This window comes from Meleagris gallopavo, chromosome 1, assembly GCF_000146605.3.
Source record: "Meleagris gallopavo isolate NT-WF06-2002-E0010 breed Aviagen turkey brand Nicholas breeding stock chromosome 1, Turkey_5.1, whole genome shotgun sequence".
NCBI lineage: Eukaryota > Metazoa > Chordata > Aves > Galliformes > Phasianidae > Meleagris > Meleagris gallopavo.
This window is the reverse complement of record NC_015011.2, coordinates 86,252,351-86,267,115: the sequence shown is the minus strand read 5'-3', so window position 1 is coordinate 86,267,115 and position 14,765 is coordinate 86,252,351. Positions and strand designations below refer to the sequence as shown.

Below are 14,765 nucleotides of genomic sequence, written 5' to 3'. Positions count from 1 at the left end.
AGGGAAGTAGCTCTGAGTTCCCAAACTACTTTTAATGCCTACAGACCACTGCTAACATGGATCTTTACACTTTGATTGCAGGGAAACAAGCTAAAAGAAAAAAACCGGAGCTAACTCCCTGTGTTGCAAGAGAGGTTAAGAGCAAAGAAAAAAACTGAGCACAAGAATCATGAGAGATCGCCTCCAGGAGCTTAAACTCCGAGCCAAAGAACTACAGATGGTTGGAGAAAATAACTGTCCACCCGTACGAGACGAGCAGGAAGAGTTTGAACAGCAGGCCATTATTTACGAAAGGGAGCCCATAACCGAAAGGCACTTCCATGAAATCCAGAAGCTTCAGAATGAGATCAATAATTTGGTGGAGGAAGTTCAAAAATTCAGTCAACAACAAAAAAGTCTAGTTTCTTCAATGAGAAGGTTCAGTGTTCTTAAAAAGGAATCTAACACAGCAAGAGAAATAAAAATTCAAGCAGAGCATATACGAAAAGGTTTGGATGAACTGTCAAAAACAGTGAAAAAAGCTGAAAGTGAATATGGGTTATCACGTGCCATAGTAAGAATTCTAGCTTCCCAGCACACTTTCCTGTCCCGGTGTTACCTAAACGCTATGCTTTCGTACAATGAAGCTATAACAGCCAAACAAGAGAAATGCAGAAGATTTATTGTTCGTCAGCTTGAAGTAGCTGGTAAAGAGGTATCAGAGGACGAAGTCAATGATATGTTCCAACAAGGAAAATGGGAGATTTTCAATGAAAATCTACTCACTGAAGCAAAAATTACTAAAGCTCAGCTTTCGGAGATTGAACAGAGACACAAAGAATTGATCAGCCTAGAGAGTCAGATCAAAGACTTGAAGGACCTTTTCATCCAGATATCAGTTCTGGTGGAAGAGCAGGGGGAGATGATCAACAACATTGAAATCAGTATGAACAACACTCAAGAATACACCCAAATATCTAGAGAAAAATTTGGACTTGCAGTCAGGTATCGAAAAAGACACCCTTGCAAAGTAATATGTTGCTGGTGTTGTCCGTGCTGCAAGTGACAAAGCAAACGACCTTTGTAAGTAGCAGCAGTTCTTATGCAGGAAACTGAACTTATCAACGAATCCCAGGATTCTTTTATTGCCTCATTCTTCTTCCCTTTTCGCCTTCCACACTTCCACTGAGGAAAAATTGCACCTGTTTTTCCAAACTGAGTTCAAAGATTGAAATGAGATCTTCACCTGTGCTTAAGTTTTATGGTTTCCACCGAAACACATAAACTAGAGGAAAAGATCAAAGGAGACAAATAACACTTTCTTGTTCTTCCACTCATAAGAAGCGTCAACAAAACAATGTGTCAATATGCCATATGTGCTTTTGGGAGACATAAAAATTATTGTAAATCTCAGACAGGATTCAGAAGACCGGTTGAATTACCTTTTATAAAATAACAATTAGTATTCCTTCAATTGCTGGGTTTTTTTTGTTTTGTTTTGTTTGGATTGCTTTGTTGTTGTTGTTCTTGTTTGTACAAGTGCTCATACTTACTTGGTTCAAATTTAATTTTTTCCTTCCCAAGAACTTGAAGTAGTACAAATAAAAGTAACACAAAGCAGGCAATCTCAGTAACAATCAAGAAACTGATGCATAAACTTTTCTGACTTCTTGTTTGGTTATCAAGACTACATATCACCACCTGACTGAGAAGAACTGTGCTCCATTTTCTCTGCACCTCCCTATTACGTAGTGGTAGGATTTCCCACCTGGTTTCTTCCTACTTCTGAGCAAATGCAGATCTCTTGCATCTCCTCACACCACACACTCCAGCAACAGCTCAGATTCACTGCAGTATAATCAACATTTGTCTTTGCTGTCCTTCTTGTAGTGAAGCAAGACATTTATTTGTACTGCTTAAGGAGTGGTTTGAAAAAGGAGATGAGGATCTCCAGAACACTATATGGTCCTATGAAATTCTGTTATTTTGTATAAACCTAGTATCCTAATTTAAGAATGTATGATAGATGCCTGAATTAATAAAAATTAATCCCTTAGTACCTGAAATGAACATGGAATACATACAAGAGGACAATATGGTATGCACTGTTAACTCTTCTTGGAAAATTTAGATCAATCACCAAGTTAGTTTCCCCTTTAAAGCTTTAAATTGCAGCCTAGTTTAATCATTTTAGATTACATATGCCAGATACTCTACGTTTACAGCTAGCTAACAGGAGCATGTCAGCTGCTACCACTTCAGGCCTGGAGGACATGCAATGAAATCCAGTCCGAAGATGCTAGCAAGGATTATATAAGAATCAAACTCTCATTATTTTTTGTATCAGCTTCTTTCGAGTCAGATTGATGGCTCCACACCCTCCAGATTTTAATTGCACCAGGCTATCAACAACTCTTGTCTGTTTCATCATTTTATCTCTATTTACTTTTTATTTCCCTTATATCTTTCTTTTCACTTTAGTTTCTCAGGTTCCCACTCTTAATAGTGCCATTTCCATGTACAAATGTATGTGTTTACGCCAACTATCCCCAATAGTTACATATATTTCTGTGCACAAATAAGTATATTTCCATGGATGAATACAGTGTCCATGCATCAAATATTCTATAAATAGACAGACATTTAAATCAATTTAAAATTATACTTCGCAATGGGATTTGGATAACTAAGATGGTAAACTCCCATAACTTCATGAAAATAAGCAAGCAGTTTTTCCTTTACCTTTGCTGAATGTAAATCTTCCGTAGAAAAACAGTACAAGGTGCCTAAAAACTTATCTGCTGGATTTCCATATACATAAAAGACTGATTAACCACTTAAGCACTTGAGCGCACCACAGTTAAAGCTAAAGAAGTAGTTGGAGAACTACTGAATCCCTTCACAAAACTAAGATACTGCAAGAGCAAGTTCTGCTCAAGGACTGGTGAGAGTCAATTAGAAGGAAATATCTTCCTTCTATCAATAAACTTAGTTTAGTCACAATTAGACTCACTTAACAGACTCTGTCTTCTGATTAGCCAATGACATTGGATCAGAACCAGGACTAAGTACCAAGGAAGTGCGTGAGCTCTGTGGAGGTTAAGATAAACATCCACATAAACTCTATTACAAGATTAGGGCAGAGATTTATATGAAAAAAATAAAATAAAATTAAAATTAAAAAGTTATATTTGTTTTTGAAACACTGCACAGTCGTCAGCTGTCCTAGGTTCATTTTTAGAAGAACAGATTTAAGTTAAACTAGTTGCATGAAGATGGCTTTATTGCCTTCTTCATACTACTAGCACAGAAATGGTAGTTAAAATCTAAACTATTTTTCAACATGCAATTATCTTTCTTTACTGTAATTCATTTAATCAAAACAGATTAAAAAACTTCGCTCTCAAACCACCAAAATATCACTACTCCTTGAAAGCCTCTCTTTTTAGCTTTAAGCATAGGTTCTTTATAACACAACAGAAACATACAATTACACCCACCAAAGATATTGTTCTGAGAAATCATTTTCAACTTTAAAGTTACAAAATAAGCTATGAAAATTGTGTTTGTTACCATTTTTTTCATTGCTGAATTTTACAAAATATTACTTCCAGTGTATCACAAAAGATAGTTTTTAAGGAGATAAATTAATGACTTTTTCTCTGTTTTGTGAAAGAATATCTATACCTTTTGAAACTTCAAACAAAATTTCCCACCAATTAAACTTACACACACCAAAGCAAAAGCAAATATCAAATACTAACAAAGTAAGTTTTCTTTAATGGGATTTTACTGATCATGCATCAGCAGCAGCACCACGTGTTAGGCGAACAAGTTATTAATTACTGAATCTTTACTGGTATTGTAGAATATAAACAATTGTTTACAATTTATGGAATGGATGTAGGTCAAAACAGAATCATAGAATGGCTTGGGTTGGAAAGGACCTCAAGGATCATCAAGTTCCAACCTCCCTGCCACAGATACTGTTACCAGACACTAGATCAAGTGCTAGAACAGAATGCCCAGGGCCCCATCTAATCTGGCTTTAAACATCTCCAGGGACAGAGCATCCACAGTCTCTGGGCAGCCCGTTTCAGCACACCACCACTCTCTCAGTAAAAAACTTCCCACTGACATCTCATCTAAATCTCCCTACCTTTAGTTTAAAATCATTTCCCCTAGTCCTATCACTATCAACCCTTGTAAAATGTTGATTTCCCTCATGTTTATAAACTTCCTTTAAATATTGGAAAGCTGCAATGAGGTCTCCCCACAGCCTTAGTAACAACATTTTTACAAGAAGTTGTCATTTCAAATTTGCGCAGCCTTTAACTACTGTATCATTTGAAGTATTACTTAAATTTTCAAGAGTTAAGAAAATAATTTAAAAATTCAACATATTTTTATGAATACTGAAAGAGAAGATAAATAAATATCCCTGAAAAAGACTAGAAAGTCAGATGCAGTGAATGTGAAACCACATACACTTCAAGAGGGAAAGCAGGAAGCAAGAAAGGAAAGAAAGAAAACGCTCTGTTAATTATTATAAGCAAATACCTCAGAAAAACCATACAACTAATTGCAATATTGTTTAGTGCTAAAATATACTGTTAATGTACATTATATTTATACTATACACATATACTTCATTAGAAGGTATACTGAAGGTCAAAATCTACAACATTTCAGATTATGAAGAAAACATTTATAAATATTACTTACACTAACACGGGTTTCCCTGATATCTTAGGGCTGTTTAAAACTTCAGTCATGGCTTCCTTTGTTTCTTCCATTCTTTCAATGTCACTAGAATCCACAACAAATATTACACCATACGACTCAGCATAGTAATTTCTCCATATGTTCCGAATTCGTTTTCCACCTCCTAAATCAAAGATGGTGACTTCAAAGCGTCCCTGTTTAAGGTCAATCTTGGAAAACCCAACCGTTGGAGCTACGTCTTCAGGAGACTCTGCCAGAGAGATCACAGAACTTTTTACTGAAATTTCCTTAGCCATTTAAAAAGAATTTTACATTGTCATTTCTGCAGAAAAAAAAAACAAAACACCTATTTTTTTTAAACACATGGAGCAAGCTTTCAATGTTACTTGACAGCATGTTGCTAACTAGATATTTTACATTAATATTTTACTTTTCAGGAAATTTTATATTAACACTATTAACACATACTCTCAATCAATTATTTTACATTGATTGAGATAGAAGCACCAGGGAAGAAAAAAACAAAAAGAAAAAAAGGCATTCTTTAATATTTAACACTACTTTAGAAGGGAACTGTGTTTTTTAGTTTTAATAACAGACCCATTCCATCCCAGGTGCACCCATCCAAACAATACAGAATAGCATACAGCAGATGTACGGTATTAAATCCAGTGTGAGAAGCAAAACAAAACAGATGTATTATGACCTGGGAAGCCTTCCGAGTGAGAATATGCTCATCACACTCCACATGAGGATTCAGAATAGACAGACCCCTTGCCAGAGCAGCTTAGGCCAACACTCCAACAAGAGAATGGAACACCTGTTTGTGAAAGATTCCAACTTCAAAATTCAGTCTTTGTACTTACTGTACTTGACTGTACAAGAGAACATTGAGAGCATGAAGGCTTGCTAAGGGTGAAAGTTACTAATGATGCAGAATTTAAGGTGATATTGTTGAAACATTCAGTCCTGTTGTACTGCAAGGTTCAACAGTAAACAGTCTGTGTGAAAAAACAGCATCTGCTGTATAAGCTGCAAATCCATTTTGACAAATATAACCGCTGACTAGCTGATTTGCCCACATTTAAGAACCAAAATACGTTTAGAGATGGTTTCTGCTAAAACCCACCAACCATAACTGTTGGTTGTGATACTGTTTTTACCAAGCTTGGAAAAAAAAAACAAACAAAAAACACACACACTTGAAGGTTCTAACCTCTGCAAGTTCTGTTAGAGAACAATTTTATTCTTTTCCTTAAGACAAACACTATTCAAGTCCTGCGAAATAGTCACAGAAGTCAGAACTACCCTTTTTATGGAGCTTCTCTTTAGAAATATTTTTTTTATCTTCTTTTTTCCTCCCTCCCAAAGAAAGAACTTTCAGAAATAACACTAATTTTTAGCTGATAAAGACATTACAGTTGATCTTGAAACAGAATTGAAGGCTAAATAATGTACTCACATTTTCACAGTAAAGATTCAGGAACATAAATGAGAGAACACAAATACATTATTCCTAACTTTATTCATAATTCAGCAAGTCACTGAACTTGCATAACAAGTGTAAACAAAGTCAATTCAAAGTCTGTCAAAACAATTTTCAGCAGTCTCTTGTGTAAATGAGATGGAAGTTACTCAAAAACTTCAATCTCATAAGTAAAAAACACCTTAAAGACTATTTATTTTCATAAGCACAATTCTTATCTCAAATCTTATCCTGCTTGACAGTGATATTGGGCAATGCAAAGTACCCTCCAAAATCAAGGGGTCTCTTATGGAAGAAAGTGCCTACAAAACTGCTAGTACTCTTACGGAAACAAAAAAGAAAGTGTATAAAATATATATCACTAAAACTATTGCTTATGTTATACACATACACATGCAATTTCATTTTTTTGAACCTTTTCGTATTTTCTTATCAGAGATTACACAGCATGTGCAGGACAACCAAGGGATCAGGCCCAGTCAGCATGGGCTCATGAAAGGGAGGTTCTGTCTAACCAAACTTATCTCTTTCTATGACCAGATGACCAGCCTGATGGATGAGGAAAAAGCTGTCGACACAATCCACCTAGACTTTAGCAAAGCCTCCAACTCCATCTCCCACAATATTCTCATGGAGAAGCTGGCGGATCATGGTGTGTACTCTTCACTGAGTGAAAAACTGACTGAACAGCAGGGTTCAGACGGAGCTGAAAGGTGTTAAATCCAGCTGGTGACCGGTCATTAGCAGTGTTCCCCAGGGTCAGTACTGGGGTCTGTCCAGTTTAATATCTTAACTGGTGATCTGGATGTGGGGATTGAGTGAACCCTCAATAAGTTTGCAGATAACACCAAGTTGGGAGGAAGTGTTAATCTGCTTGAGAGTAGGAAGACCCTACAGCAGGAATCGGATGTGTATACTAAGCCAATTGTATGAAGTTCAACAAGACCAAGTGCTGGGTCCTGCACATGGGTCATAATAATCCCAGGCAACACTAAAGATCTGGGGCAAAGCGGCTGGAAAGCTGCAGGGAGGAAAAGGATTGGGGGCTGTTAGTTAACAGCCAGCTGAACACAACCCAGCAGTGTGCCCAGGTGGTGAAGAAGGCCAATGGCATGCTGGCTTGTAAGGGAATAACATAGCAACAGGAGCAGGGAGTTGACTGTACTCTTCACTGATGAGGCCTTACCCCAAGTACTGTGTTCAGTTCACAGCCCTCACTACTGTAGCCTTTACACTACAGTAAAGACAACGAGGCCCCGGAATGTATCCAAAAAGGGGGAACAAAGCTGTGAAGGGTCTGGAGCATACATCTTATGGGGAGCAGCTCAGGGAACTGGGATTGTTCAGCCTGGAGAAGAGGATGCTCAGGGGAGAGCTCATTGTTCTCTACAACTGCCTAAAAGGAAGTTGTGGCGAGTTGGGAGTCAGCCTCTTCTCTCAAGTAACAGTGATAGGCCAAGTGGTAATGGTCTCAAGTTGTACCAGAGGAGGTTCAGGTTGCATACTAGGAAAAATTTCTTAGAAAGAGTGGCAATGCATGGGAATAGGCTGTCTAGGGAAGTGCAGAGTCACTGTACCTGACGATTTCCAAGAAACATGTAGATGTGGCAATGAGGGACATGGTTAGTCATCATGGTGGTGATGGGTTGGCAGTTGGAATACAAGATCTTAGAGGCCTTTTCCAATCTTAATAATCTAGTGATTCTACATTACTTGGAACACTGGTGTTATACAAAGTCTGCTGGTACTTGCATGTTACTGGATGATCACCAGAAAGCTACTTCTGCACATATAACATGAAAAAAACATGGTCCACCAATTTCTTCAGTCTAGGCTGAGATGTGAAACACTCCATTAACCATAATATTCTTCTTCTTAATGTTAATTCAAACTAACTGTGAATTTGAACATCACCTACTTGAGTATTTTTCCTATACTTTCTTTTATTTAAATCAAGCAACAACATTCTTTCAGCTCTTTGTTGAAATACCCAAGAAAAATTCTTCCCACTCCAAAACATTCTATGATGCTCATTAAATCAAACAAGAACCCTTACCCAGAAGAAATTTTGGTGCAAATTTGCATTACGGTAACAATACAGGGGTGTGCTCAAGGCATGTAAGTACTAAGGTACTCTGAACACTGACTTTAGATTTCCAAAATAATTAAAAATGTCTCTGAGGATTAGCTTTCTATGTGAGAGGATCAAAGGCTCTAGTGCTGCATGGGTCAATGTCTTATGAGGCAACTCTCTCCATTATATTCACCTCACCTCTATAATATACTATTACTCTTGAACAGTAGCAATTCTGCTTGTCAGCTGCTGCTGGTGTGTTAAGCAACACTACACTCACTCAACATTATCTTAACTATAGAGGTCAAAAAGCAGAGCTTGCTCTAGGACTTCCCCGGAGCATAATGTAATGACTAGAAGGCACCTACTTTTTTAATGTCACCCCAGCCAGATATCAAAAATCAAGGTCTTTATGTCTCCATACAAGACCATTTAATGTTTCCCTTCCATGTAATGGAGCCTGCAACTTGTTCACTTTTGGTACTAGACTGCTAGAGAAGTGCACAATTAGCAAACATTTAATTTCAACAACGTACAATGAGAGGAAGAGATAAATCAAGAGATGAAGAAATACGTTAGATGAAAATGATGCAAAGCAAATAATTATACTATTTGAACATTACTTTTAGATGATAAATTGATTGCTTACCTCCTTGAATTCCTCGGACTGTAGCAGTTTTACCAGCATTATCAAGACCCACCATTATTAATGTCACCTTCCTCCAAAAAGAATGAAAAAAAAGAGAAAGATATTTAAAGTCCTTTTCTTTCTTGCCAGACATCACTTTTTTATTGTGTTTATTTTTTTAAGAAATATTCATATCAAATTTCCCACAAAATAGTAGAAAGAATAAATCTCAAAATATCTAATTTGCAGACATTGTTACATTTCTGTATCTGCCGTTGGATATGTCAAACTATAACAAGGTACAGTATTGTACTGTAAGTTTCATGAGACAAATTATATTTGCCCACTAGATTTTAATTTCATGGTACTGTAGATTTTTTTTCTTCATAGTGTTTATCTCTTTAGTAGTTTCTTCAAGTTAATTTCCACTCTGAATTTTTATCATTTCTGTCTCAGACAAAACTGTGGTCTTGTTTATACCAGCAATTTCTGTATCAACTAGTGAAACTGAACAACACCATAAAAGAATTAAAAAAGTGGGTCGATAACATAGGACACTGTAAGCTAAGTGGCTCTGGTACTCATCGTGTCTTTTTTTTCCCCAAGCAGGAACAATTAAAGCTGCAAATGTGCAAATCAGTGGTGTTACTAATATACTCTGCATACTCAAATTAGTGCACAGACTAGAATTTGTACTAGAACAAGATTTTAAGTAAAACCATTGGAAAAAAATACTTATGTGTAGACCTTGATTATTCTTCCAATTCACAAATACTCAAACAAGTAAGAGAAATTTGCTGAACTTTATGCTCCTCAGTGAAATAACACAAAATGCATCACTATTTCCAGTCTTGAAACTATAATAACATCATACATGAAGTATAATTCATATACATTCTTTGAGAAGAGGCAAAAAGCTCTGAGAAACCCAAAAAATGAATAATGGGATCCTATTAAATTATACTTTAAACATAAGCTGTAACTGGAGCAGCCACGAACTTACAACTGTCTACAACAAATAGCTTGTATCAAAAAGCTGTTTAATTCAGTATACTCCTCTAAGCAGCAGCACGGTCAGCAAAACCTCAACTTTTCTAGCACATGAAATCAAATCCTCATACATGAGTAAAGTTTAAAAAAAAAAAAAAATAGTGCCGTATACCCCTTATTTCCCTTCTTCCTAGTTTGTAAGCAGTTTGAAATAAAGTTCTATGCATCTTTGCTAACTAGAGGGAAAAGAATGTAGTGTGTCAAAGTAAAACTAACGTAAAAGGAAAAACAGTCACATTCTAGAAGCAGGAATGGATCACCAAGTTGATCACAAAATGCAGCATTAAGGTATTTAAAAGAAGAAACAAGAATTACACTGGGGTTACAGTATACTCTTGACAGTAGTTTAACAAACTGCACTTCATAATCTCAAAATGCAGAAACCAAATTGATTAAATTTTACATAAACACTCTAGCATCTCCCCATAGGAAACTTTACGCAACAAATGGTATTTTGAACTTTATACTTTCAGTCAGAAACAAAGTACCTTCATTGTGAGTGTACATGTAACTTGTAAGTTCAGAATACATACTGATTATCACTTGGAGTTAAAAAAAATATATATATTTTGGAATTGGAAAAAAAAAAAATACTAAGAATGAAAGTAAAACACTGGTGAGATTATGTGAGATAAAGTTTGGGAAGAAGGTCAGCACTGAAGTATAAATAAACACTTTCACATGTTTACCTGACAGGCTCCTGCCAGCGTTTTAACCAGGTGCAACAATTGGCCATTAGGTTGAACATCTCTCTTCACTAGCCATTCAGAGCCTTGAAAGCTACAGAAACAACATGAACAGGTCAGACCAATGCAGGAAGACTGGGAGACTGCAGAGGCCCAGGTACTGACCTGTCACCCCTAGCAAGAAAAACAAATGCAGTTAGTCCCAACGTGTAACCAAGACAAACCACCCGTATGCAGAGCACACAGCAGCAGCAACCTGTTTATTCAGTGTTACTCAACCCCAACAAAGTCCCGGTGCGTCTTTCACCCTTTCTCACTTTGTTTGCCTCTGTTTGGGGCATCTGGGTAGCAATATCACACCACTTCCACAAAATAATAATGCAAGACCTGTGTACATCAGGAAACAGCAAGTTAGAGCAGCACAACATATCAAGCTATGAAATCCCAGTGCTTGTTTAGCAATTGTATTGCACAGTGCTCCTGGCTATGCAATAACAGCCAAATTCAAGCACAGGTAAGGCCTAAGAATGTAACACAATAAGACATCAGATGCAAATAAAATGTCATACACACTACATGTATTCACTTACCATCAGTTTCTTTTATGCATCAAGGAAATTGGGTTCTCTAGAGGGTACTTTGAGGAATAGGCAATTTAGTATACTACTTTTCACGAAATTAAAAAGGAGAATCAAGTATCTGTCATTTTACAATTCCATTTTCTACCATGCAAGTGTGAGAAAAAGAAACAGAACGTTCCTTTCTGATGCTGCGCTGTGGAATAAAATATGGTGAATGACTGCCTGATTGCATGTATGTCTAGTAAGTACAAAACAGTGCGGCTTACACAAATCATGCAAACACCCAAAGATGTAAAAGCTATTAAAGACCCTCAGTCACTTCAGCTACAACAGTATTACTATAAACAGTAGCAGTATAAAAATGTTCATGGAAAGCCCTTCAATGGCAAGCCTGGACAAATGTTAGTGCACAGCTTCAAACTCACTATGCTCTTCTTGGTGTGCATTACTGGCTCTGGCTGGGACAACATGTATTTTCTTCATAGCATGGTGCTGAGCTTCGTATTTTTTGCTAAAATTATGCTGATACCACAGTTGCTGAACAGTGCTCATGTGGCATCAAGGTTTTTCTCTTTCCCACTCCACCTTGCTATCAGAAGAATGATAGATTTAAGCTCAACATATTGTAAGTAAGTCACTCCAAAAGTAATGTTTCTTTATTTGCACGGAAATTACAACAGATATAAAGAGCACTGTAACACTATTTGGAAGAGCTAAATGTCATCTACAAAAGACTCCTTTTCAACATAGTCACCATCATTAGCTATGCCTCATTGTGCTGATATCCACTTGCTAGTCTTTTTAAACTTACAGCAAGCATCAGTGAAAATCAATCGGTGCAATGTTCTCTGCGTGGAGGAATTCAGTAGCACACCTTTGCTTCATGTGCACTTCTATGTCTGGTGCCATTTTAGCAGACTGTTCCTCTGCTGCCACCTGTCACACAGCAACAATATGTAACAGAACATTGGTGGGAAGGTTCAACCTCTACTGCCGTTCCACCAACATCCACTCCTGATTTCATGGGCCAACATAAAAAAAATAGAAGGCACTATTTTCAGAGCAGCCTTCATCACTGTTATCGGCAGGCTCTTGTGCTGGTCACAGAGCTTGCTTACTTTACTGTAGATCGGAGACTAGAGTTTGCTAGTGGCCAGGAAAGGCAGTATGGGGGATGCTTCTTCCTTGGGAAAAGGCAAACCTGTTTGTGGGATAATCCTTGCACAGATATCCAAGTGAGCTTGATTGGTAGCACAGGGAAAATTTTCTCAAGGAGATATAAACCTGGGGGAAAATAACACAGTATTCCAGTTGTGTATTACAAGAACTATTTAAACCAAGGCAGGATGAGCCTTTTGCAGGGGAACCAGGACTGTGCAGCAGCAACTCACTCCAAGCCCATCTTGACATCCCACAGTCCAACATACCACTTGTCATGTACTGGACAGCAACCTCCACAGATAGGGCCCAACTCATCAACTCTTCTCACAGACATTTACCAAGGGATAGGGAGGGAAACATACTGAATAGACGACTAATATCTGTGCTATGTCAAAGGGCAGAGGATGGTGGTTAATAAAATACCAATCTGTCCTCCAGAGGTTGTCACAAAGACAGATGTTCTCTACTGGTAACTTGCCTCCATGTCATCAGAAAGCAATAACACTTTGAATTGCCAAAGCAAATTTCCTGAAGCTCATTTCTCAAAGTTCCTTTTTTAACCAAATTAATTCCTTTGTTATTTTAAGCAATAACTAAGCTCAAACTAAGCCATGTTCAACAGAAGCAGAAAACTGAGTAATTAAGGATAACTTTCTAAACTTCTTCCTAATTTAATCAAAGTGGGGAAAAATTGAGGAGTTAACCCTGACAAACACACATTATCCCTAACAAAGAATAGTAGTTTAAATAATTTACGCAGGTAGTAACTGAAGACTCCTGACCTTACAAAGCTGTTGCATTCAAGAATGTTTTGTATGAGTCCGACATCATTTAATATCACAAATAGATCAGATTCCTTCCAGAGCAGACAACGGATATTCTTTAAATATTTACACTGCTATGTACAAGAGCACCTTAGAATAGCTTCTCCACAAGACTAGTGTGTAAGGAACAGAGAGGCTCCTTAAGAAGAGAGCAAGATGAATACAAGTATTCCAAATACAAAAACCAGGCTCTGAACAACCATAAAAGCCTCCAAGAAAACACATGCCACGGAATACAGTGCCTAGACCAACAAGCAAGTACCAACAAAGTTAATCTTGTGAACATGACTACACAAATTCATTTTCAGGACGTAGGTGTCACCACTGAACAATCCTTTCCCACATGCTGTCCAGCTTTACAGACTCTAACAAAATTGCAGTAAAGACATTGCCCACAGTATTCAACAGACATTGTGTTCTGCTATTTTGCAGATATGTATAGCTCATTAACAGCACACACATGTTGCTCCAGCAACATGTTTCCAGAAACTAAGAAAACCATAATAAATAACTGCATTAACCCTTGTAATTCTATATTAAGATCAAGAACTACTTAGCAGCCCATATGTAATGTGATCCAAAATACCATGTACCAGCAAGTACAAAACTCAGAGGAATCTGCTAATCAGATGCTTTTATTTCCACATCAAAGTATCTTTTAGATACTTCACTGTCAAGAGTTTACATGAAGCATTCTGCCCTTGGTAGAGAATTTTTCACTGTACTATCAGTCCTTCATCTTCCTTAAAGAATAATTAAGCAAAGCATTTAAAGCTTACCCTTCTCAGCAAGTTTAACTATTTCCTGCTATGCTGCTCCTTAGAATCGTTTGAGTTAGAAGGGATCCTTAAGGCCATCCAATCCAACCCCGCTGCAATGAAGAGGAACACCCACAGCTCCATCAGGTTACTCAGAGCCTGGTCCAGCCTTCCCTGAATGTCTCCAAGGATGGTGTATCCACCACCTCTCTGGGCAACCTGCTTCATAACTACTCGTACCATAAAAAAACTTCTTCCTTAAATTCAAAATAAATTTCTCTTCTTTTAGTCTGAAACCATTCCCCCTTTCCTATCACAGCAGACCCTGATAAAGCGTGCTCTCCTTTCTCATAATCCCCCTTCAGATACAGAAAGACTGCTGTCAGGTCTCCTTGTCTGACTTGTTTGAATTTTATTAATAAAAACAAAGAGCTCTACTTGAGTTGCATTATGTTTTGAACAGCCAGCCAAGCAACTGAGCAGTGACGGAGGCATGTTTCACCCGAGCCTGAATATCATCATTTCAGCCAAAACTTCAGCATAGCCAAAAGGCACACAAAGTACAAGCAGGAACAGCGTTGGGCTTGCTGGTGCCTTTGGGTCACGAAACAGGACTTTGGGTCACATCACACCTGGCTTGCTCTTAAACTAGACTGACAAGAGTTAATGCAGTAACGCATTTAACTGATACTCATCCCAACCGAGTCTCAAAGGCCCTCCCGGCCCCACACTTACCAGCGATCGAAGCGCGGCGGTGCGGCCTAGGCGGGCCGGTGCGCTGTTGCGGGGGCGGCTGCAGTCCGCCCCGCCGCG

The 14,765-nt window shown here is 37.8% G+C and overlaps 2 protein-coding genes across 7 annotated transcripts in view; one reads left to right on the top strand and one right to left on the bottom strand.

The window, feature by feature from the left end:
• Positions 1-1,444, top strand: part of STX19 (syntaxin 19) — a 30,044-nt gene extending 28,600 nt beyond the window's left edge. For both annotated transcript variants that reach the window (XM_019619555.1, XM_010720787.2), the window contains one exon: positions 82-1,444. In XM_019619555.1, coding sequence (XP_019475100.1) covers positions 170-1,045 — 876 coding nt within the window. In that variant the 5' untranslated portion in view covers positions 82-169 and the 3' untranslated portion in view covers positions 1,046-1,444. The remainder of the gene's footprint in view (positions 1-81) is intronic.
• The window catches only part of ARL13B (ADP ribosylation factor like GTPase 13B), a 41,626-nt gene extending 26,861 nt beyond the window's left edge, over positions 1-14,765 (bottom strand). For 2 of the 5 annotated variants that reach the window (XM_010720807.2, XM_019619535.2), the window contains exons 1-4: positions 14,688-14,765; positions 10,632-10,722; positions 8,914-8,984; positions 4,705-4,954 (exon numbers count right to left, since the gene is read on the bottom strand). In XM_010720807.2, coding sequence (XP_010719109.1) covers positions 4,705-4,954; positions 8,914-8,984; positions 10,632-10,690 — 380 coding nt within the window. In that variant the 5' untranslated portion in view covers positions 10,691-10,722; positions 14,688-14,765. Of the gene's footprint in view, positions 1-4,704; positions 4,955-8,913; positions 8,985-10,631; positions 10,723-12,020; positions 12,146-12,410; positions 12,494-14,687 lie in introns of those variants that run through there. The other 3 variants (XM_019619537.2, XM_019619536.2, XM_019619542.2) reach the window with 3 other exon arrangements.